The 23621-nt window shown below is 35.2% G+C and overlaps 1 protein-coding gene and 1 non-coding gene across 2 annotated transcripts in view; both read right to left on the bottom strand.

Moving 5' to 3' along the window:
* The window catches only part of COL24A1 (collagen type XXIV alpha 1 chain), a 324882-nt gene that overhangs the window by 27561 nt on the left and 273700 nt on the right, over positions 1–23621 (bottom strand). The window contains exons 49-54 of the mRNA XM_056123526.1: positions 7539–7646; positions 5727–5834; positions 5583–5636; positions 4967–5029; positions 1845–1898; positions 1000–1035 (exon numbers count right to left, since the gene is read on the bottom strand). Of these exons, the coding sequence (XP_055979501.1) occupies positions 1000–1035; positions 1845–1898; positions 4967–5029; positions 5583–5636; positions 5727–5834; positions 7539–7646 (423 nt within the window). The remainder of the gene's footprint in view (positions 1–999; positions 1036–1844; positions 1899–4966; positions 5030–5582; positions 5637–5726; positions 5835–7538; positions 7647–23621) is intronic.
* LOC130032290 (U6 spliceosomal RNA) lies at positions 5920–6026 on the bottom strand. The gene has a single exon (XR_008793826.1). It is a non-coding gene; the product is annotated as a U6 spliceosomal RNA (small nuclear RNA).

The raw sequence follows: 23621 nt of genomic DNA, 5'->3' as shown, positions 1-23621 counted from the left end.
CATTTGGTTTCAATCTCCCCTAAGTCCACATTCGCCTGGTTTATGGCTGTTGTTTTAATAAGTTCATCCGGGCTTTTGAAGGGAAAGTAACACTTTTATAAACTGGTGTCTTAGAAATGTGGTTAAAAAAAAAAAGCGCCAAAACAGCTCATTTAGGTCTTGAGCTCCGTTTAGCTTAAAAGTCTGTGGACCTTTTGTTTATTCTCTTACATTTTTTCAATTGTCTGAAATAGACAGCTATGACTTGTTTCTCCGTAAGTAACTTTCCAACAGGCTAACTGAACATAGTTGGTAGAGACTCAAAGAGGCTGAGCCATGTACTTATTCTCGCTCTGGTAAATAAATCATACGTAGTCATTCCTGATGCTTGACAAGACATATATTCCATTCAACATAGTGATGTGGCAAAAGTGTGATGGGCAGATTCTTGACTTAGATTTCAGTAATATATAGCAAAGGTTAGCACTACTTCCTGAAAACTATGCTTTTATTTCATTAGTTTTCACTTTGGGGGCCTCCCAAAAGGTGCTGAGAAGACCTGGGAACCCTTCCTGGTGATTCATGGGCCCCAAAGATGGCAGTTCAGTGATAGAGTCCAAGGATGCAGTGCTACTTAAGACCTAGTGATGCTGGAGGTTATCCAGGCCACCCCAGCATTGTGGGGGGGGGGGCTTCCAGGGCTACCCCCACAGGTTCTTGGGACAACAGGGCTGCAATTGGTGATGCTTGAGGGACCATATGGTGGCAGAGCTTGAATTGAAATCAGTCACAGACCCCTGTACTGTCTCTCCAGTCCCTAAAATTTTATTTTTATTTCACAAGTATAAGAGCTGTCATAGTAAACTCAATAATTAAAAGATATTCAATGAACCCAATAATTCAAAGGCATTGCTTGAATTGAATTTATAATTTATAATTAAATTCAAGCAATGTCTGCTTACATGGAGCTTAGAGCCTAGTGACAGGTGATATCATAACCACAAATTAATTTCAACTTACAGTTTCACCTCTAAAGCCCCTTTCACCTCTTGGTCCCTAAAAGGAAACAAAACATATTAGTTTAGATAATTTAAAAACTAATAGTTTTTAGAATCAAATGTAGTAGGGGTTGTATATAGAAATGACATGCTTTTATTTCTAGAAAGATTTAGTCAATGTTTACAAATTTCAGTTCATGGACTTTTGAAAAGAATGTAACATATAATAACATTTCTCTAGATATTTTATCATTTACAGATGTGTATGATGCACACTAAAAGAGTGTTTAAGAATGATTTATAAGCAAAATATAGTAGCACTGTAGCACTTGAGCAACTCTATGAACAACGGGAGGACAGTGCTACCTTAAATCTTAAAATACAACTTAATCTCTTTAAAATCACTGTCTGCCACTCCTTGAAATTTATGTCTCTGTGATCTAATTTCTACTGCTTTGTTCTACTAACCAGTTATTTCATTCTTTCCTTTACTGTGGCACATCCAAAGTGGCACTTAAAATCTTGGTTGTCTGCATTTCTTTTGTCACACTTTCTCTTTCAGAAAATAGATAATTTTTATTTGTAATCACCTCCATGCTTTTTTTGTGCTCAATCCCTACTTTCCTGCTTCAGTTCTATTTTCCTTTCTCAAAGTTCAGTTTTAAGTGCTTATCTCACCATATATATCTTCATTATGTGCTAGAGCTTTAAGCTCTCAGGATTCAACTTCCAGAAAAAAATATGAACCTATTTTATGCCTTTGCTTCTTGAATAAGCAGAGCAATACTTTGTGGATTAATCAGAAATATTACTAAAGAAAAAAAGAATATGAAAAAGAAAAAGGAATCTATATTTCAACAAACTTACAGTTCTACCTGTTGGGCCTATTATACCTTCTCTGCCAATGGGGCCAGTGTGTCCCTGTTGAGATAAAAGATAAACAGTCTCATTGCTAGCATAACTAAGTAAAATTATGAAAGATTTATTACACATTGGTAAAATAGCTTATGCATATATAACTAGAATAAATAAATACTTATAAATAAAAACTACAATAGTTTTTATTACAAAATTTTATAGCATCAGTAGAATGCATATTAAATTTTGATATATAGTCTGTTACACAATTCTTGATCTCATTATAGTTTCCTACCAGAAGAGTTATGTCTACATAATTGCTAAAAAACTCAAAATCAGCATTATATCCTTTATGTATTCATGTTTAATGACATTTTCAATATGTTCATTCTATATCAAATGAAATCATTTTATATAAAATATTATATTGCAGGGGCTGGAGTGATAGCACAGTGGTAGGGCGTTCGCCTTACAGGCAGCCAACATGGCTGACCCGAGTTCGATTCCTCCGCCCCTCTCGGAGAGCCCGGCAAGCTACCGAGAGTATTCGATATGCCAAACACAGTAACAACAAAGTCTCCAATGGAGACGTTACTGGGCCCGCTCGAGCAAATCGACGATCAACGGGAGGGCCTTTACTTTACTTTACTTACTATATTGCAGGATGGACAAAATTTTGTAATAATGTATTTCCAGATATTGACAGAACAGATGTTTGAGGAAGATGTAGCATGGAGAAGAAAGTTTAGGGGAGAACTAGAGGACATCATAAGTGACCAATGCAATTTCTTCATTTGTAAAATAAGAACACCTGCATCTTGAAGCCATTGAGAGAATTAAGAATAAGAAATGATGTAAAAGCTGTGAGCTGATTTGGTTAAAAAGACAACTTTAAATAAGTGAATCTCTGTATAGCTCTTTTCAAATTAGGCATGGAGCACCACACTTACTAATGCATAAAAATACTAATTTAGTTTTGCCCTCTTTAACCTCTATTCCTACTAGCTATAATTTATTTTCAAGTCACACTTAACTTAAAATATTTAAATAGATATCTAATAGCATTTCTTTTTTCCAGCTCTGTCAAGGTAAAAAAAATACTATCAGTTTTTTTTATACCACCCACAGAGTTTTAATATTAATTTGATTTCAAATGCAATAAAATTCCCAATATTCTAAAAATACATTATAGCTAATGAAATTACCTTTAAACACAATGATTGTCTTTAAAAGATAATCTTAAGTGACCCACGTTTGATCCTTGGTTCCACATATGGTTTCCTGACCCCACCAGAAGTGATCCCTGAGCACAAAGCCAGAAACAAGCCCTGAATAACATCAGATGTGCCCCCCCCCAAAAAAAAAACCAAAACGAAACAAAACTAAAAAATGAGGACATAATTTGTAAAAATGATATTCAAATCTAAAAGGTCCACTAGTCAATCAAGAGATCTGACTCCTTATTTATTTTTAATTGAATCACCGTGTGATATACAGTTACAAAGCTGTTCATATTTGGATTTCAGTCATACAATGTTCCAATACCCATCCCTCCTCTAGTGTATATTTCCTACCACCAATGTTTTCATTTTAGGTTATGAAATCTGAAGATTGCTTGGATAGTGAGGGAAACTGACATAGGCTCAGAAACCCAGCATTTGAGGACAGATACTAGGAGGGTGGTCAACTTCACTTTGACAAAATCAATGAAATATTTAATTTATTGAGAATTTAATAAAACTAGAATTGTCCTCCCGTTTTTCATTGATGTGCTCGAGCGGACCCAGTAATATCTCCATTGGAGACTTTGTTGTTACTGTGTTTGGCATATAGAATACGTCACGGGTAGCTTGCCAGGCTCTGCTGTGCGGGCGAGATACTCTCGGTAGCTTGCCGGGCTCTCCGAGAGGGGCGGAGGAATCGAACTCGGGTTGGCCATGTTGGCTGTGTGCAAGGCAAACGCCCTACCGCTGAAAACTAGAATTAATAAATTTAATTAGTGGGAAACTTAATATATAAAAACTTAAAAGCAATATTTATTATAGAGAAGCCTAGCTGTATTTAACTCACCTGTGTATTATCAAGAACTGAACTTTACACAAAGCACCAACTTTCCATGGTTCCTCAGAAATCATAAAAATAACTAAATAACTAATAAATTTGCACCTGAAGAAATGTTGAGAAGGATCTTAAACATTCCCCATGACAATAGTGCTCTTTGTGTTATTGAAAATATTTAAAAAATAAAGTTAAGAAGGGATATAATGTTTCAAAAATCTGACTTTTTTTTTTTTTTACTATATAACATGAGATAGTGGTTCTGTTACAAAGTTCTTCCTGAAGATTTTGTTCTCATACACATGAACTTCCTTCTTTGTTCTCTCTATCCCTTTGTAGCAGCTGCTGATGGTAACAGAGATGCCATTACCAGAGGAAAAACCACTGTTTGATGTTTTAGAGCTTTCTTCCCCTTTTCAGTGCCCTAGATCATCTCATAAAAGTTAGGACACAACAGAAAATAAAAACAAAACAAAAAAGCAACAAAACACATGACCAATAACTTCTGGTGGCTTTCGTATCATAATTTTAATCTCTAAATCTGGAAATTCCAGGCACTAAATAACTAACTGCATTTTTTTTATTCACTCCCTATACTGTGCAACTTCTTAAGCAGGTCTTCATCACTCTCTGAGGGTACTCACTCCTAAGTTGGTGTGAAGGAAAACATAGTTATCAGGAAATATTTTTTAAAGTGTGGTCTAAGGAACTCTGGGCATAGGCAAACTTATTCCAGGTGTTACACAAGGGTGGTCTCTGGTTGGATTAATACATATAAAATGAAACTTCTTTGTGTTTTTATTCGTGGTGCAAGTTAATAAATGCACTTTCAGTATTCAAATTAATTCTTAGAGCTATTTAAAGTAAGAATTGTGAAATATGTGTGGTCTATGGGGTCTTTTCAAATTAATCATGCAATTAAAAAAGATTGAGGAGTTCTGCTAATGAGTTTCATTTTATAAGTTATTTTATTAAGGTGTTAACTTGAAGTTTATTAATTTAGAGTTCTTAACACGAATTACTAAAATCCACAGAGGAATCAGTCTCTAGGTAATAAATAACTTTGCACTTACTCTTTGTCCAGCAGGACCTTTAGGACCTGATATTCCAACAGTTCCAGTATCTCCCTCAGGCCCCTAGAAATACAGTAAAATGCCAAAGTCACATGCTTCATCTTTGTATGATGATTTTAAAATAAAAATATATTTTAGTAATATATTAAGAACTGCTGTTAAAAATATGATAGTGATACACATGCTGCTGCACTTTGGAGAACTTGTACTAAGGTCTACAATTTGTTTTGAAATATGCCATAAATCAACTGAATAAGAGAGAGGGAAATACATAGGGGCAGACTCATGACAAAGCAAATACAATAAAATGCTAATAGTAAAATCTAGGTTACAGGTATATGGGTGCTCACTCATTCCATCAACTTTGCTTTATGATCGGAAAAGTTACTGATGAAATGTTAACAAAAATAAAATGAGAGGAAAAAACACAAATTATGCAAAAAGATTGCTCAGAAACTATAGTTACATGCATTTAAAACAAATATGTTTAAAACTCAAATATAAAAATGTACCTACTAGAATTTGTTCAGATAAAAAAACGTTAAAGCTAAATACTAGCATTTAAGCATCTTCTATTAAACAAACTAGAAGAATCACAGAATATATATATACATACTTTAGGACCCGGGAATCCTTGGAAACCTGTCAAACCTTGAACTCCATCTTCTCCCTGTAACGAATGCATAGGATTATCATTATTGCACAGTGATGAACTGGTCTGCAGAATAATTGCACAGCAAGTTTCTGAATTTGTACGTACAGGCTGTCCCTTTACACCACGTTCTCCACACGGTCCTTGATCACCTTGTGATCCTTTAAGACCTCTTTTACCTTGAATTCCAGGTTGACCTGGTAGGCCTTGCTCACCCTGAGGACACAAAAGACAATGTTGACTTTGTAATTTGTAAACCGTTTTATTTTTATTTATTATTATTATTGTTATTTTTTAATTTAAAAATATGGAATGCTTCACGAATTTGCGTGTGATCCTTGCGCAGGGGCCATGCTAATCTTCTCTGTATTGTTCCAGTTTTAGTATATGTGCTGTCGAAGTGAGCACTGTAAACCATTTTAAATGAAACTTTAGATATAGTACAAGGTACTGGGAAATTATAATCTAAAAGATCATTCTCTTGTAGAGAAATATTTGTATGTCAAATATTTTCTAAATAATTTTTAATTATAATGAACATGAAGTATAGCAGTGAGAAAAGAGTATTTCAGAGATTCTTTAAGATTAGCAAATTATCCTTCACTGCTGAGACAAAGATAGAGCTTTGGAAATTAAAAAAAAATCCTTTTTTATAACAAGTTAATACATGAAAGATAAAGCTGTTTTTCTTTCTTTCCAAGTTTAGAATCTATTAAGATAACCTTAGTTCTAATTGAAAGGAGCATTCATTGTATAAACACTAAAAGAAGGTCAAATTTTAAACAGTTTGGGTTAGAAGGCCTGAACATTCCTTAGAAATGAAACTATAAAAACAAATTTAAAAGTAATGAAGATGAGGGTGCCCATGCTTTAACTAGGCCTTTGGAAAATAACCCTAGTCACAAAACTAAGATCTAGCTTGGGGTCAATCTTCATTGAGATATTTCTACAGAAATGTTTTTATATTTCTAAATAATAAAGTTTTTGTTTGAAATACCTATTGACAATACTCTATACAATGAATGCAAGATTTAATTCCTATTGTCTTGACTGCAAGAAATAATTTGACTTTTTCTAATTTATAAACTCATCGGTCATTTTCAGATATAGAAGAGCAGGCAGTATGTTTTAGGAAGTACATATCTCAAAGTAAATGTGATATATGTATTAGAGTTTAATTATCTAGATGGAAGAAGAACCACAATAAGTCAAAGAACATTTTTTAAACCTTACCCAGTCCTGGTTTAATAAGTGGTTTCCGTTTTCTTTTTCTTTTTCTTTTTTTTTGCTGAGTGTGTAAATTACATGTACTGTTGTTACCCAGGAGATAGATGGGTCAAAAATTCACACTTTATTTTGTGTGTCTGTATGTGTTGTTGGTGGGGGGGGGGTCAGAGGGAGGAACTCAGTAGTGCTCAGGGATTGATAGCAGAGGTACTCAGAGGACCATATAGTGCTGGAGATTGAACCCAGGCCTCCTGTGTGAAAATCATGAGTTTAACCTTTTGAACTATCTTTCATCCCTAATTTAAAAAAATGGCAAAGGCACTACCAAGCTTTATTCAGGGTAGCTGGGGCCATTCCTAGAAATACTTGGCCTGGCTTATAGACAGTTCAAATGCTTAGGCCTGGTGATGGGGATTTACTTGGGCCCAGTGCAGCTGGGGACCACCAGGGTATATCTGCCATGCTCAAGGTTCAAATGGTGTTGGGATTAAACTTTGGGGTCTTGTATATGCCAGACATGTCCTCCAGTCTTTGAGTTATCACTTTTGACCTATACTTGACATTTTTTCCCTTTGTGTTTTGGTAACAGAAAAATGCTTATAGTTCTTAATATTGACCTGTGATTGGTCAAAGAACTTGGAACAAGTAAAGATAATTATAAAACTAATGTATTAGGACGAAACATTAAAGCACCTTTGGGCCTTGAACTCCTGGGCTTCCTGGTAGACCTGTTGAACCCTTTGCTCCTCGAGGACCTGGAGATCCGGTCAGTCCTGTTTTCCCAGGACTGCCTTTGATGCCCTAAATAACAAGGAAAATAAATGAAAACTGGGGGTTATTTCATAGACCATTCATCCAGAGATTCAATAAATTTAGCTGGGGCTAGAGTCTGGAAAATACTGCTACTGACAAATTGCTTAGGTTTTTCCCAAATAGGTGAAATACTTAAACAATGTTTTGGCTCTACTAAAATCTCTATAGTTAATGCAATGATCTTGGATATTTAGCATGAAAATACTAAGGCAATATAAAGTATGCCAGTACTTTTGGACTGGCACAACCTTAGTATGAAAGTATGTTTGTTGTACTCTAACTTTCTGTATTATAATTTGGTGTATATGACATGTCTAATAAATGGTAAATGCATCCTTAAAATATTCTCTTTTAAATAAAATAAACTGCACTCACTCTATAATGTTATATTAGTTTAAGGTGTGTATTATTGAAAATTAATATATCCATCCTCTTTTTCCCTTTTTCCTAAAGTTATACCTTCCTTGCCATCACTCCTTATTTCTGGTTTCTCCTTTTTCTCTGCTTTCTAATGACTTTTAATTGATAAGAACATTCTTATATATAGATTTATTTATGATAATAATTTAATATGAAAATATGTATAATATAAAACACACCTAAAACTAATAAAATGTGACATGTCAGAAATATTTCATGAAATATAAAAATAAATATGCTATTTCTCAACAACACATGTTCAGAAAATTTACTATAAGCAAAATAAAACTAAAGAAGCAAACAATATTTTCTTAAAACCAAATATGATAACAGAGATTGCAAACTATTATTTTCAGGCTAGGTCCAGTACACTATCTGTTTTTATATAGTTTGAACTAAGAATAACATTTACATTTTTACGTGTTAAAAATCAAAAGGTGAATATTTTCAGATGTAAAAATTACAAAGAATTATAATTTCATTAAATGCTTTCAGGTAAATGAGTTTTATTGGAACATAGCCATGCTTCCTAATTTGTATATTGCCTATGGATGTTTCACGCTGTCACTGCAGAGTTGAGTCATTATGGAAAATACTCTCTATGACACTCATATATTTGCATTACTACTTTCTGTTTTGCAAATTATAGGGATGCAGTCATTATTTGGTAGAATTTCAAGTGGAACCGATATTGCCTTATTGTTGTATTTCATTTGCTTTATTATCAGTTAATAATAAATAGATCAAAATCAGAAAAATTGAATGCTATTCATTGAGTGCACAGTGGAATGTGAATTATTTTCTTAACAAAGTAGATACTAAACAAATCACTGACATTACAGCTAGTCTGGACTAAAAATAGTTAGATGAAACCCTTGGTATAATATTCCCAACCTGCTGGAGTGTAACATTAAATTATAAAATTTAAAAGAAAGTGTATTATCATCATAGAATTTCTTCAAAAAACAAATAAAACTGAACTAAAGTATGCTTCTGATTAGATTCATCTGATAACCCAGCTAGGAAAATCACTTGTTGGATGGTGACTTAATAAAATCATGCAGCAAAAATAAATTTAAGACAGACTTTTGGCAGAACACTCCTTTAAAATCTTGAACACACTGAAACAGTAGTCAATTAAATAACAAAGTAGTCAATTAAAAACATGACAAATGCTTTTGTTATTTTTCCTGTATCTCAATAAAAGAGTACATTTTAGCAAAAAAGTTGTTAGTCTGAGAAGTCAACACAAAGTTAATATTCTTACGAAATTAATCTGTATGAAAATATTAAATGAGTACTAGGTGAATTGGAATCTATAGAAATGTGATAGATGACAATGGAGAGCCAGGTATGAGCTGGCGGTGACGAGGCAACTGTGGCCTCATGGGATGGGAGGTGGAACCGGGCCGTCCTTCCTGCCCCACCAAGACCAGGAGTTGACCCTGACAAGCGGTTCTCTGGCACCGCCATGGTCCCAGAAACACACGGATCCAATTTGGAACCCAGTGGCTTTTGGCAGAAATATCTCCAAACTTAATTAGTAAAATATCAGAAATCCAAATTCTCATGGCTGTGACATCACATGCTCTTCATAACCAGCAATAGAAAACAAATTATTTAATGATGCCTTTTCAGCGGGTCTGATTGTTGGGGGGGGGGGGGAATTCCAAATAATAATGGTGCATCTTTTGTTGAAATAATGAATGTAATCAAAGTGGAGAGAGAATTAAATGGAAATCATCTGCCTCACAGGCAGGGGGAGGGGTGGGATGGGGGTATATTGGGGTTCTTGGTGGTGGAAAATGTGCACTGATGAAGGGATGGGTTTTTGATCATTGTATGTATGACTGAGACTTAAACCTGAAAGCTTTGTAACTGTTCTCACGGTGATTCAATAAATACATAATTTAAAAAATGATAACAATAGATTATAATTTTTATTTTAAGTTTATAAAATTTGGGAAAATGTAGTGTTTAGGATTTACAGTGATTAAGGAGCTTGCCTTGCACACACTCCACCTGGGTTTGATGCCTGGCACTCCATAGGAGTGATCCCCTGAGCAAAGAGTCTGGAGCAAGCCAAAACACAGTCAAGTGTGGCCCAAAAACAAAACCAAAAACAAAAATAAAGTCTTTCAAACTATGAATAACCATTCACCATCAGGAGTGTTGAGGGAAAGATTTCAGTCTAACAAGAGTTTAATGAACCAGCAGTGTAACACTGAACTCCTTGACTTGTGAATTGAAGCCTCTTTATTTCTGTAAGGGTTCTGTCGAAAAAGGAGCTTAATAAGAATGGACAATAGCTCAGCAGGAATAAAATTTCAGTGAGATTTTCTGAAACAGCTTCTGAAATGTTTTTTGAATAGAAAGAACCATTCTCAACCTCTACAATTTAACAACGAATGGTTTTAGAAATTGGGTTTTGATGTAAACTATAATGTTAAAAAATTCAACCTAAAATTACAACACAATGAATGCTTATATGTCAAAAATGTACTGAAGTCAAGTCATTTAGATGACTTCTAACATTTGAATCACAAACAAAGTGAAAGAACCTTACGCATTTTTTGTTTTTGGGCCACATCAAAGGATACTCAGGGCTTACGCCTTATTCTGCACTCAGGGATCACTCCTGGTGGTGCTTTGGGGACCATACATGGTGCTGGCAATCGAACCTGGGTAGGCTGCATGCAAGACCTTACCCACGGTATTATGTCTCTGGCCTCCACATTTCTTGTATTTTAAAAAATTTATATAGGTAAGATTTCCATTTCCACCCAAATTTGCAGTAGGTAGATTTATTGAGTTCAAGCAGTTTCAACAACATCTTTTAAAGCTAGATGCAAGATATTTTTATTTCCAAATTTTTATATTTCAAAACACATTTAAATGCAGTTGAAGGGCTTTTGCCTTTTAATTGGAAATTACTAACTTATAATGTAATAGCATGATAAAAACAATATGAAATCACCATTTTATAATTTTCTTTTGGTCAATAAATATGTCCAATTTAAGTTATATAGTCATGAACTACAATATTTGGCAGCAATCATATGTGTGAAAAAAAATTTCTAAGACAAATATGTATAACTCCAGGTCACGGTCCTCCCGTTGTTCATCAATTTGCTCGAGCGGGCCCAGTAACATCTCCATCATGAGACTTATTGTTACTGTGTTTGGCATATGGAGTACGTCACGGGTAGCTTGCCAGGCTCTGCCATGCGGGTGAGATACTCTTGGTAGCTTGTCGGGCTCTCCGAGAGGGGTAGAGGAATCAAACTCGGGTCAGCCATGTTGGCCGCTTATAAGGCAAACGCCCTACCACTGTGCTATCGCTCCAGCCCCACGTATAACATGCAAAATATTATTTAGGTTTAGGTCAGAATTAACAGATTTAAAAAATGTACAATGATAGTAGAATTGCAATAAGTTAAATGTTATGCCCCAAGGAATTCTCTTTTCTCATTAGATTGGTATTAGTGTTTTTATATTACATTATATTTTGAATTCTTTTACATAAATTTTTAAGTAACACCCTTGATTTACTCTGCCTCTTGCCTCACAAAGTCTAAAAATTGTTTTTTAATATTCATAGAAAAATTTTACCAACCTGCATTCTGGGAGATGATTGCTACTGTCTGAGTTGAGTCCAGGGATACTAAATTGGGTTGTGTAATAGTTCTACCATGCATTTATCAAGTGTTGAATATTGTTCATGTTTATAGAAAATACCATGGCAAGTTCTGTGGATTTATAGTAAAAATATAGATCTGACTTGTTTTCACGGTGCTTTTTGTTTTCAAGATGCTCAAAGTCAAGTGAAAAAAGGCTGGCTATGGTATATAAAGGCATGAATATACAGAATCAGTTTGAGAATTCTTTAAGAGAGAAAGAGATTGTCTTGTAGGACAAGAGAGGTTAGAAATGAGTCAGAAGCAAGAGATGTGAATGTTCTATGAATGCATAGGTAGGTAATATGCATCATATAACAAATCTCCCCAAATAATCTTAGGTTACCCTACTATTCCACAATTCTTAAAGATTTGTTCAACCTCATTTTACTGTTAATTTTAGGCAGTTTTTAAAGACTTATTCTCCAACTGATAAAAAAAAAGTATGTTTGGGATGATACACAGATAATAAACAGATAATGGAGATCATGCTATGTTGAGTATTCAATACATATTTTTATGTATTTTAACTGTGAAAATAAGAATAATAAAGATATTAAGACTAGCATTTAGGATTCACAGTATAGTAGAATTTTTACTTTACTTGCTTTAACTTACTCTATTTGGTTACTCTATTGCTAGGAGACATTTAACCCAGCACAAAGAATATGTTTCAAATCACTTATTGCTGAGAGTGGTTTCTTAGAGAGAAATTTGAGGATAGTAGCAGAGTGTTCTGTACAAAATTCCAAACAATGTTTCAGACAAGCAGAGAACAAACATTTCTTATTATGAGTACACAGATGGATGAGTAATTTTGCTTTCAGGAGAAACAGATGCTAATCCCTAGGCAATCTTTCCCTGTCTTCTAAGTGATTTGTCTAAAAGCAAAGAGTAAGCTACTGAAAGCAACATTCACAAAGTAAAAAAAAAAAAATAGCAATTATTTAAGAAGTGTTACAATCACTCAATAGTGTATCAAATTTTTTAAAAAGTTAGGAGTGTGTTATGTTTCACAGTCAGAGATTTAATTGACTTTAGGTATGAGTCATTTTTATCTGCTAAAATTGGTTTTGGAACTATAGGAAAAGTGTTGATTTTGACAGAACTGAAACCGACAGATTGGAGGTTTTATAGAAACAAGTATCCAGATCAGTAGTCTCAAGGAGTTAGTGTTTACTGAGTTTCTTCCGTGTAACATAATAACAATATGATTCTCTTATTCTGACTCACTTGAGGAAAAAAATGGGAATTGCTTTCGACTTTGTCTTCACTTTGGAAGAAAGCAGTAATTTAAGAATAACTTGGCCTTTATTCTGAAAGTGAATGGAGAAGTTTGGAAAGGAAAATGAAGATATTTGCACATATTAAAAGAAGAAACACAAGGTTTCTGAATTTTAACTGGTTCGTACGTGGCAGACCCGAGTTCGATTCCTCTGCACCTCTCGGAAAGCCTGGCAACCTACCAAGAGTATCCCGCCCTCCCGCCCTCATGGCAAAGCCTGGCAAGCTAGCCCTGACGTATTTGATATGCCAAACACAGTAACAACAAGTCTCACAATGGAGACCTTACTGGGCCGGCTGGAGCAAATTGATGAACAATGGGAGGACAGTGCTACAGTGCTACTATCTTTAAATCTATGCTTAGTAAAATAAAACATTTTTGATGTTAATTTATGTTGATTTTACTAAGAAAATGTAATTTTCTCAATTGTAGAATGGCACCTTTAAGATAATACTTGATTTTAAGTTAGTTGATGTTTCTCTTGTAAGTACTACCTTGAAAATTATTAGGAAAAATTTTTTTTATTTTCCTATTGCCAAGCACCCTATGTGTTCACAGCCTACTTATGTACACACACAAACACACACTTACACCACATATATATACACTTGTGTATATATGTACATATAGTATAAAATTGTAATTAAAATTAATACCATAGCTGTAGCACAAAAATAAGTATGATGCCTTATTTTTTCTTGCATTATAAGGAAAAATAGGGCCTGATTTTTTGTATGCCAGCAAACCAATTAGTTATAAAAGTAACTTTACTTCCTTTACTCCAAGTAACTAAAAGCACTCCTTTTAAGAAGGAATTTCTTATTTTATTTGGTTTACTAAATATATCCATTCCAGGAAAGAACTGACCCTTTAAAAATATGTGGGATAATAATTATTAGGTGATTATATGCAAGGCTACATTATAAATAAATAATGTGGCATTCATAACATTTTCCTACAATGTCAATCACCAGTAAGGTGGCCAAAAGCTTGAAATAAAATTTATGAATGAGCTATATACTAAAGTAAGGAGACAAAATTAGTTTGAATCTACACACACATTAAAGCATATTGAACTCAGAGCAAGGTTGAAGTAAGTCTGAAGACAGTGAAGAAAGACTGTCTACTTTTGGTGTGTTTCCAAGAAAATATAATGTTGTTCTTCAGCCTAAATGAATACAGGAATTTTTACATCATATTATGCTATAAATATTTTTACATATTTAGTTAGAAAAACAAACAAACACTGTCTTCCCATTGTTCATCGATTTGCTCGAGCTGGCCCAGTAATGTCTCCATTTTGAGACCTGTCGTTACTGTGTTTGGCATATTACATACGTCACGGGTAGCTTTCCAGGCTTTGCTGTGCCGGGGAGATACTCTTGGTAGCTTGCCGGACTCTCTGAGAGGGGTGAAGGAATCAAACCTGGCTTAGCCGGGCTGGCTGCGCACAAGGCAACGTCCTACCGAACAATTGGTATTTTACCAATTGATGTTTTATCAATTATCAACACTTTTCTGTTATAACTATTAGTGGTTTATCAGTCCTGCAATATTACAGTGAAAATAGTACTATAGTAATGGACAAAGTCTATCTCATGAAATCTCCTTTATAATTAATTAGAGAACTGGGAATGAAAGAAGCTATTTCAACTGAACTTTGGCTCTTACATATGTTTAGGCTCAAACCACAATGAAATAATAAATGCCAATCTTTTATATAAAAGTAACAAATTTCTTCACAAATGATCTTATTTGAATCTCCTATCATCCTGTGAGCGGGCCCAGTAACGTCTCCATTGGAGACTTTGTTGTTACTGTGTCTGGCATATCGAATACTCTCGGTAGCTTGCCGGGCTCTCCGAGAGGGGCGGAGGAATCGAACTCGGGTCGGCCATGTTGGCCGCTTGTAAGGCAAACGCCCTACCCGCTGTGCTATCATCCTGTGAAAGTACCAACACTTGATTACAGATTTTTAAATCTGTACATATATACTGTCCATTAAGCACTTCCCACAGACAATATTTTATTAGATTCTCACTAAAGTCATGTGAATCAGGTATTATTTTCAGAGATAATTTCAGAGATAATGCTTGAGACATTGAGTAGCTCACATATTTTAACTTTAAATCCGGATCTATAAAGTTAAAATTATTAGAAAAAAAATTATTCCTCAAGTATTTGCAGAACATATCTAATGATACTGTTTTAGGTGCTAAGGTTATAATCAGTTCTCTAGAAGTTTAAAAAATCCTGAAGGGTGAAAGACAGGAAGACAGTTATAAGTAATTACCAACTATATGAGAGCTGTTCTGATGGAGCTGTGTACAGAATCTATACATGTGCAAAGCTGATAAGTTTAAGTGTTATTAGAGAACCAATTTAAAGTGTTTGGAGGGGGGCTGGAGTGATAGCACATAGGGTAGGGTGTTTGCCTTGCATGCGACTGACCCGGGTTCGATTCCAAGCATCCCATATGGTCCCCTGACCAAAAGTAATTCCTGAGTGCATGAACCAGGAGTAACCACTGTGCATCACCGGGTGTGACCCAAAGAGCAAAAAAAAAAAAAAAAAGGGTTTGGAGATATCAGTTTAATTTAATCCTGAAAGACCAAGACGTTGTTCAAACTTCCATTAGGGGGAAAGAACAAATTCCAAGCATAAGGAATAAATTCCATATAGAAAGACTTGAAAGTAAGAGCTATACAAATAGCTTAACGATGTTGGGTGATGTCAAGATGTATTAAGTATGCTCAAAAGAGTTGAATCTTAGTGGTTAAGATCATATGCTCTGAATCTAGATGGCCTGATTAAGAATTCTGACTCTATTATTTGTTGTTTGTGTGACCTTGGTTGGGAAGGGTGTTTGCCTTGCACACAGTCGACCCAGGTTGGATTCCTCTGCCCCTCTCAGAGAGCCCGGCAAGCTACCTAGAGTATCCCGCCCGCACAGCAAAGCCTGGCAAGCTCCATGTGACATATTCGATATGCCAAAAACAGTAACAACAAGTCTCACAATTTGTTGTGAGATGTTACTGGTGCCTGTTTGAGCAAATCGATGAACAATGGGAGGACAGTGCTACAGTGACCTTGGTCAAGTTACTCAATCTCTGGGTCCTACCTTTTTTCCCCCTGTAAATTAGAAGTGAAGTTACACTTCCAATTTCTTTTCTTGTGGAGATTAAATAATTTCAAACCTGTTCAACACTTGGAATAGTGCCCAGCTCATAGTAAGTATTCAGCAATCGTTAGCTATTATAACTAAAATGTATCATATTTCTAAGGGGAAAGGTAGAATGAAAATGGAAGTAGAGGTCAGATCATGAAGGAGCAAAATTCCATAAACAGTATGAAATACATTGGATTGAGAGTCACTAAAGATTCAACTAGGAGTTATGTCCTGTGGTAAATCTTTCATTTATTGCTAATAAGTAGCTTCGCAGAGCAAGTTTGTCTACTCTGGAAGAGTTCCTAATGAGCAGAATATGGGCCAAACAAGCAGCCAGGGAGAGAAGAGGGAGAAATTAGCAATTAGGACAAACCAGAACAGTATAATTAATCTCCTCATAATCAAGAGTAGACAAGATTTGCTGAATGTGAAACTGGCCGAAGCAGGTATGTTTCTCTGTCCAAAATACTGTGAGGAAAGAAAAGTATCTTAGAACAGAAGTTTCTTTACAGTGACTAGTTTATAGATTAAAGAACACACGGGGTGGCAGGGCTCCTGACGTTCTGAATACAGGCTTCCATGGTGGTCTTGCTACTCTGTGCCTGGATTAAGAGAAGGCTGATGAAATATGTTTTTCCTTCTTATACTGGACAAAATCCACAAACGAAAAATTCAAGACTTTCAATGTTTCCTTAGGACAAGCATCTTATTTTAGACAACACTCAAGCTGTGTTCACCTAACAAACTGCAAAGTCAAGATTGATTTGTTCTAAGCCATGTTGCTAGTTTTGTTTCTTTCCCTTTCCCCAAACAAGTTTTAATAGTCGGAGAAATAAAAAGTAAAAATACTGGTAAGCTTTCGTTTTGATGACAAATGGATTTATGATCTTTGCAGGAAAAAGTTGTTTTTCTTTTTCAAAAATGATTGAAGCTCTGTGGTTGTCCAATTCAATGAAAACGGTATGGTAGACTCATTTACTACAGATGTGCTAAATTGACTAGTCTCAAAATACTTAAAATACTGAAAGAAATTCACAAAGGCAGCTGCAAACCTTCCTAATACTGTCCTTAGGTTATAGTCACATGACTGTGAATAAATATTGAAACTACAGAGTGAATATGCCAGGAATTCTTCAACTTTTTTGCCACATCAAAAAAAGAAAGAACATTGTTTAGGAAAATCAGGAAGTTGCATAATGCTAGAAGTCTCAGAATAAATATTTTTTTCGCAGTGGAAAAATCCAGCAGTCTTTAAAGGTAATCCAAGAAACACCATAGTGCTATGATTAAAAGAGAGAGGGGAACAGAGAGAGGTCGGGCAAGTGTCCTGCCTGCTGTACTATCTCTTCAGCCCCTTCCTCATATTTTTAATGATTCTTGTATATTAGTCACATATAAAGGAACATGTGGGTGATAATCAGTTTTTAAAAAATGGCCTCTTAATGAAAAGTAGACCAATTTATGAATTAGAATGAGAATATATAAGGTTTATTGTCAAGTCATACCCATCATTTCCTTTCCCTTGGTTACATCTCCAGCCTTTTCAACCAAGTAAGTAATTTTTTACCATTAAATGACTAGAATATCTTACTGCCACTCTCCTCCCATTGTTCATTGATTTGTTCAAGCAGGCCCAGTAATGTCTCCATTGTGAGACTTGTTACTGTGTTTGGCATATCGAATACATCACGGGTAACTTGCCAGGCTTTATAGGCGAGATACTCTCAGTAGTTTGCCAGGATCTCCGAGAGGGGCAGAGGAATTGAACCCAGGTCACCCAGGTCGGCTGTGTGCAAGGCAAATGCCCTACCCACTTTGCTATTGCTCGAGCCCTAGAATATTTTATTTAAAAATAATTTCTGCCTTAATATGTTTATTCTCTTGTTATTTCCATATTTTCACTCTAATCAACTTTCTTATTGAAATATATGGATATCTTAATTTTCTCAATATCCACTCTTTCCTCAAGCATTGTTATCTTACTTATGTCTCCATTAAAAAATAGAAATGGCATTTGGTAAAGTTAACAATGACCTCCATTAACTAAGTACAGTAATAATGATTTCATGTATTAGGCAGGGTCTTACTATCAAATATTAGTATCAAATATTAGAAATAAGCCTTGATAATTACCCTATTGGAATATGCCATTCTTGACAACATGGATGGAATTTGAAGTTCTTATGATAGGTAAATAAGTTAAAAAGTTAAATTACTTGTATTCATATGATACAAGTAAATAATCTTATTTCAGGATATAACATATGTTTTAAAACACATCAAGTATCTCATATAATTACAGAAAATCTGTGAAACGAGGCTGGGAAAATGGGTAGAATGGAAGGGAATTTAAGAAGATAGAATTTGAGCATGTACACTGTTCTAGATTTTGACCCTGATACTGGTTACCCCTGAAAACTGAGAGCTGATAAGATCGCTGTCACTGAAAACAGAACAGAATCTCTGTTATTGCTATTTAGCTTAGTACTGACTCCCAGAGGAAGGCCCCGTGGCTATAATAGAAATACTAGATATAAGTCATGGGCCTTCATCTTTGTTTGGAAGAACAACCAGAAGATGAGAATCTGGAAAAATTTACTTTGGTATAAGGTGATTAAGACGGAAGAAAAACCAAAACGGACATAAAAATATCTACATATAAAAATGGAAGATGCAAGAATCCAAAAACAAAATTATAAAACAAATGTCCAATACAGCATCTTTGAAATGATCACACACAATTGGAGACTTTCTTCATAAAATATCTTTTCTTAAGCTTCAAAGACCTAATACTCTTTCCCCCACATATTACTGGTTATCTGTTATAATTTCATAATCTCACTTGCCTTTGCACTGTCATCTTCCACCTTTACATGACTTCCAATGATACAATTCCCTCATGGCCTGGCTTTTTTTCCCATTATTGATATTGTTTTTGCATTTCTTCACTTGGTCTCCAAATACACTTATTGCCCCTTCTCTATTTTTTTTTGCAACAAAGTATATGTTTTTTCTTTTTTTTTTTAATTCGTGAAACACAATGAGATACAGTTGTAGACTTAAGAACTTTCGTGTAGGGTTTCAGTTAAACAATGATCAAGTACCCATCCCTCCACCAGCGCCCATTCTTCACTACCAATGAACCCCGCACCACCTCTGTGGCAGGGCATTCCCTTTTGCTCTCTCCTTTAGGGTGTTGTGGTTTGCAATAGAAGTACTGAGTGGCCATCGTGTTTGGTCTATAGTCTACTTTCAGTATGCATCTCACATCCTGAGTGAGTCCTCCAAACACCCTTTACTTGGTATTCCCTTCTCTAAATGAGCTGCCTTTTCAACCCCTTCTCTATTTTCTAATTTGTCCTAGGAAACCAATCTTCACAGAGAGCATCCCCTGGGTTCTCTATCCTCTTTCTTCAAGTTGGAATTGGTCAGTGCGATATACCACTGGGAGACTGAAAGAAGGGAGAAGAGAGCACTAATAAATTAACTTCATTTTTTCCCAGATATGGCATCCTGTCATTGGCTGTGTTACTTTCATCCTTAGTTCTTGTGAGTGCACCTTTTCTAACAGTCTGTTTTCAACTTGATGAATAATTTCACATTCTTTCTTTCAAACTTTCTGGCCTAAGGAGGATAACAGCTTCTGCTATTTAATAGTCTCCAAGTTTCTAGAGTTTCCTCACCAACTCTTACAAGTTATGTTATGAAGAGATGGTCTTTCTGTACTTCCTTTGTAATTCTACTTGAGTATTACACTTACTTCTGTTGAATTTGGACAAAAAGCTTTCTATGATGATGACAAACTTTTATTTGACCTCTGTTTGGGCCTCTAGCCCAGACTATATAATTGTCTATATTGCAACTTTATTTGAATATCATGTTTGTCCAGAAATTTAGGCCATCAGCATTTGCTTTATTTTAATGATGAACACCAGTGATAATTCATAAGATTAGAAACTTTTACAAGCTAGGAATTTGTGAGCTTGATATCTGTTTGATATCTGTTCCTCTTCTATCACCATTAGCAAATTCAAGTCGTGTTAAAGCTATCTCCTAAATGTTACCTCAGTATATAACTTTCTTTCCATTTCTACTTTGCCGATCTAGTCCAAACCATAAACATACATACCCTGAAAGACTGCAATTAATAGCCTTATTTAATGGCCTCCTAATAAGACTCTTGACCTTTTCTAATACATTTTCTATAACAGAATCAAAGGGAATCTTCTATATAAAATTGTATGTTATCCTCTTAAGATTAAACTTCAAGGTTGTCCTAAGTTTTTAGAAAATGCTCAATATTCTTCACAGCAGTAAGAAGAGATGAATTTTTTGTATCCATAATGTGGATGGATGGGGAAAGTGTAATCAGGGTATCAGGTTAAGTTGGAAGTTTGTGAAAGCCAAATCCAATTGTGTGTGATCATTTCAAAGATGCTGTATTGGACATTTGTTTTATAATTTTTTTCGGCTGATCTCACTCATTCTGCTGTTTATACAAACAGTACTGAACAATGATAAACTCTTGGTTTTTGCTTCTTAAGAAGTACCTCGTGGTGTTTCACTAAAAAAAAAAAAGAAGTAGAGAGGTGCGTGAGTATCGGGGGGGAGTTGGGGAATGAATAGGTGGACTACTGGTGACATAGGGACAGTGGTGGAGGGTTCTGAGCACTTATTGGTGGGGTACAGTGACTGTGTATATACTATCCTAAAGGACAACACTATTATAAACATGTTCCATAAACCATGATAAAAATATATATAAGGGAAATAAAATATAAAAGTATAACATTCATAGAAAATTTTTTTGAGGTTATACTGGTTTATTAGCATTAATATTTTTATCTTTCAGAGGTACAATGTTACCACACCATGCACTCTACCAAAGTATCAATATACTTTTTTACCCCTTTGATATTTGAGTCACACCTAGCAGTGCTCAAGTAGCTACTCTGAGTTCATTTCTCTGGGGTCTCGTCTAGTGATACTCGGGGGCTCTGGGGTCTTTTCCAGTGATGCTCAGGGGAATAACCAAGATCAGAATAGAACCCTTTGCTGCTGCATTAAAATCATGTGCTCCAGTCCTCTCCTAGTGCATCCTTCAAGATCCATTATAATATAGGCATCATATTTCTGAACAGCATCAAAGCATCTCACTCTACACCTTGCTAACAGAACTTTAGTCATAACTGATGAGCTTTAGTTCTTCAAAAGCACTGTTATTCCTAGATTTTTATATGCTGTGCCTCTATCTATAATACTTCTTTCCTGCTTTCCTTTTTGTCATTCCTAACTTATTAACATTCACTTATCAGTCAGTCATCACTCTTTATATTCCTTCATATAAAACCACATTAACACAGGTGTAAAAAGTAAAGTAAAGGCCTTCTCGTTGATCATCGATTTGCTCGAGCGGGCCCAGTAACGTCTCCATTGGAGACTTTGTTGTTACTGTGTTTGGCATATCGAATACTCTCGGTAGCTTGCCGGGCTCTCCGAGAGGGGCGGAGGAATCGAACTCGGGTCGGCCATGTTGGCTGCGTGCAAGGCAAATGCCCTACCTGCTGTGTTGACTAAATAGCAAAATGTATACCTTGATGACTCACAATAAAAGATATTTCTGTAAAATAATATATCCATTACCCCTTCACTTGTTTTTCCATGCTCTCCTTTCACAGACCTCTTTCCCATTATTTCCATGCCTATGTCATATGCAAACACATGACTTGGAATGACTGCTTTTCTTTGTCATTAAAGGTTAGTTTACAACTCTGAACATTTTGTTTAATTGCAGTTATATAGTACATACCCTTTATTGTGTGTATTTTTACATAACATAGTTATTTTGAGATTTATTCAACTTTCAGTAATGTTTCAATAAGGCAGCCATTTAAAAGAAAAGTCATGCCAGTATTTTATTACACCACAATTTAAAAAAATTTGCTCAGCTGTCTGGGTTGTATTCTGAGCACACTGTGGTGTCTGAGTCCACCAGGAGTGATCCTAGAACACAGAGTAAGCCCTAAGAACTTGCTGGCTGTGGCTCCCAAACACAAACCAACGAACATTCTAGAAACAAGCCTATACAACAAAATGGCGTGCTACAAAATCAATACACAGAAATCTATATCATTCTATATGCAAATAATGAGACAGAAGAAAAAAATTAATTTCACTCACAATTATGCCAGGCTGGAGTGATAGCACAGTGGATAGGGCGTTTGCCTTGTAAGCAGCCAACATGGCCGACCCGAGTTCGATTCCTCCGCCCCTCTCCGAGAGCCCGGCAAGCTACCGAGAGTATCTCGCCCGCACGGCAGAGCCTGGCAAGCTCCCCGTGACGTATTCGATATGCCAAACACAGTAACAATGGTCACAATGGAGACGTTACTGGGCCCACTCGAGTAAATTGATGAACAACGGGAGGACAGTAACAGTGACAGTGACACAATTATGCCCTTTCCTATTCAAGTATCTGGGGATAAAGATAACCAAAGATCAAAAAACTTAGTAAAAAACTGCAAAAAATAGATCAAGACACAAGAAAATTTACATATTCCTTGTATATAAATTGGAATGACTATCCCACCCAAAGCACTGTGCAGATTAATTCAGTTCCCATAAAAATCTCCATATCATTCTCTAAATACATGAAACAAATACTACTAAAGTTTACATAGTGTAATAATCTCTGGATAGTTAAAACTATAATGAAGGAAAAAAAGATGGGAAACTTCTATTTCTGTGATTTAAATTATACTATAAAGCTATTGTAATCAATATAATGTGGTACTAGAATAAAGTCAGACTTTCATACCAGTTAATGAGAACTGAGATCCCAGAGATAAACTCTTAAATTATAATGGATAATGAATCTATGACAAAGGAGATAGGTTCATGAAGTAGACCAAGGAAAGATTCTTCAATTAACAGTATAGGGGAGAACTGGAAAATGACATACAAAAAAAAGAATGTAGACCCATATCGCAGTATACAAAAATGTTAATTCAAAATGTATCGAAAACTGGATATTAGGTCCAAATTCATAAAATGCGTGAAAAAAAAACCACAAGCAGAACTCTCCATGATATATATTGTTTTGAAGCAATGCCACTAAGAAAACAGAAGCAAAAATAAACAAATAGCACTGAAAGGTTTCTCGAACTAACATCCAACTAAAATTTTTCTACACTGAAAGAGAAATCATGACTAAAATAAGGACATCACTGTGTGGGAGAAAATGCTCTCTTATTACACAAATCCAGAATTTATAAAGCACTCAAAAACACAGCAGCAAATAAATAAATGAACTCATCAAAATATTGAAAGGTTTGTCAGTAGACACTTCCTCAAAGAGGATATGTATATTGCCAATAGGTATTAAAAAATGTTCTTCATGGCTTACCATCAGG

This window comes from Sorex fumeus, unplaced genomic scaffold, assembly GCF_029834395.1.
Source record: "Sorex fumeus unplaced genomic scaffold, SorFum_2.1 ptg000047l, whole genome shotgun sequence".
Taxonomy (NCBI): domain Eukaryota; kingdom Metazoa; phylum Chordata; class Mammalia; order Eulipotyphla; family Soricidae; genus Sorex; species Sorex fumeus.
This window is presented reverse-complemented; position numbering and strand designations above follow the sequence as displayed.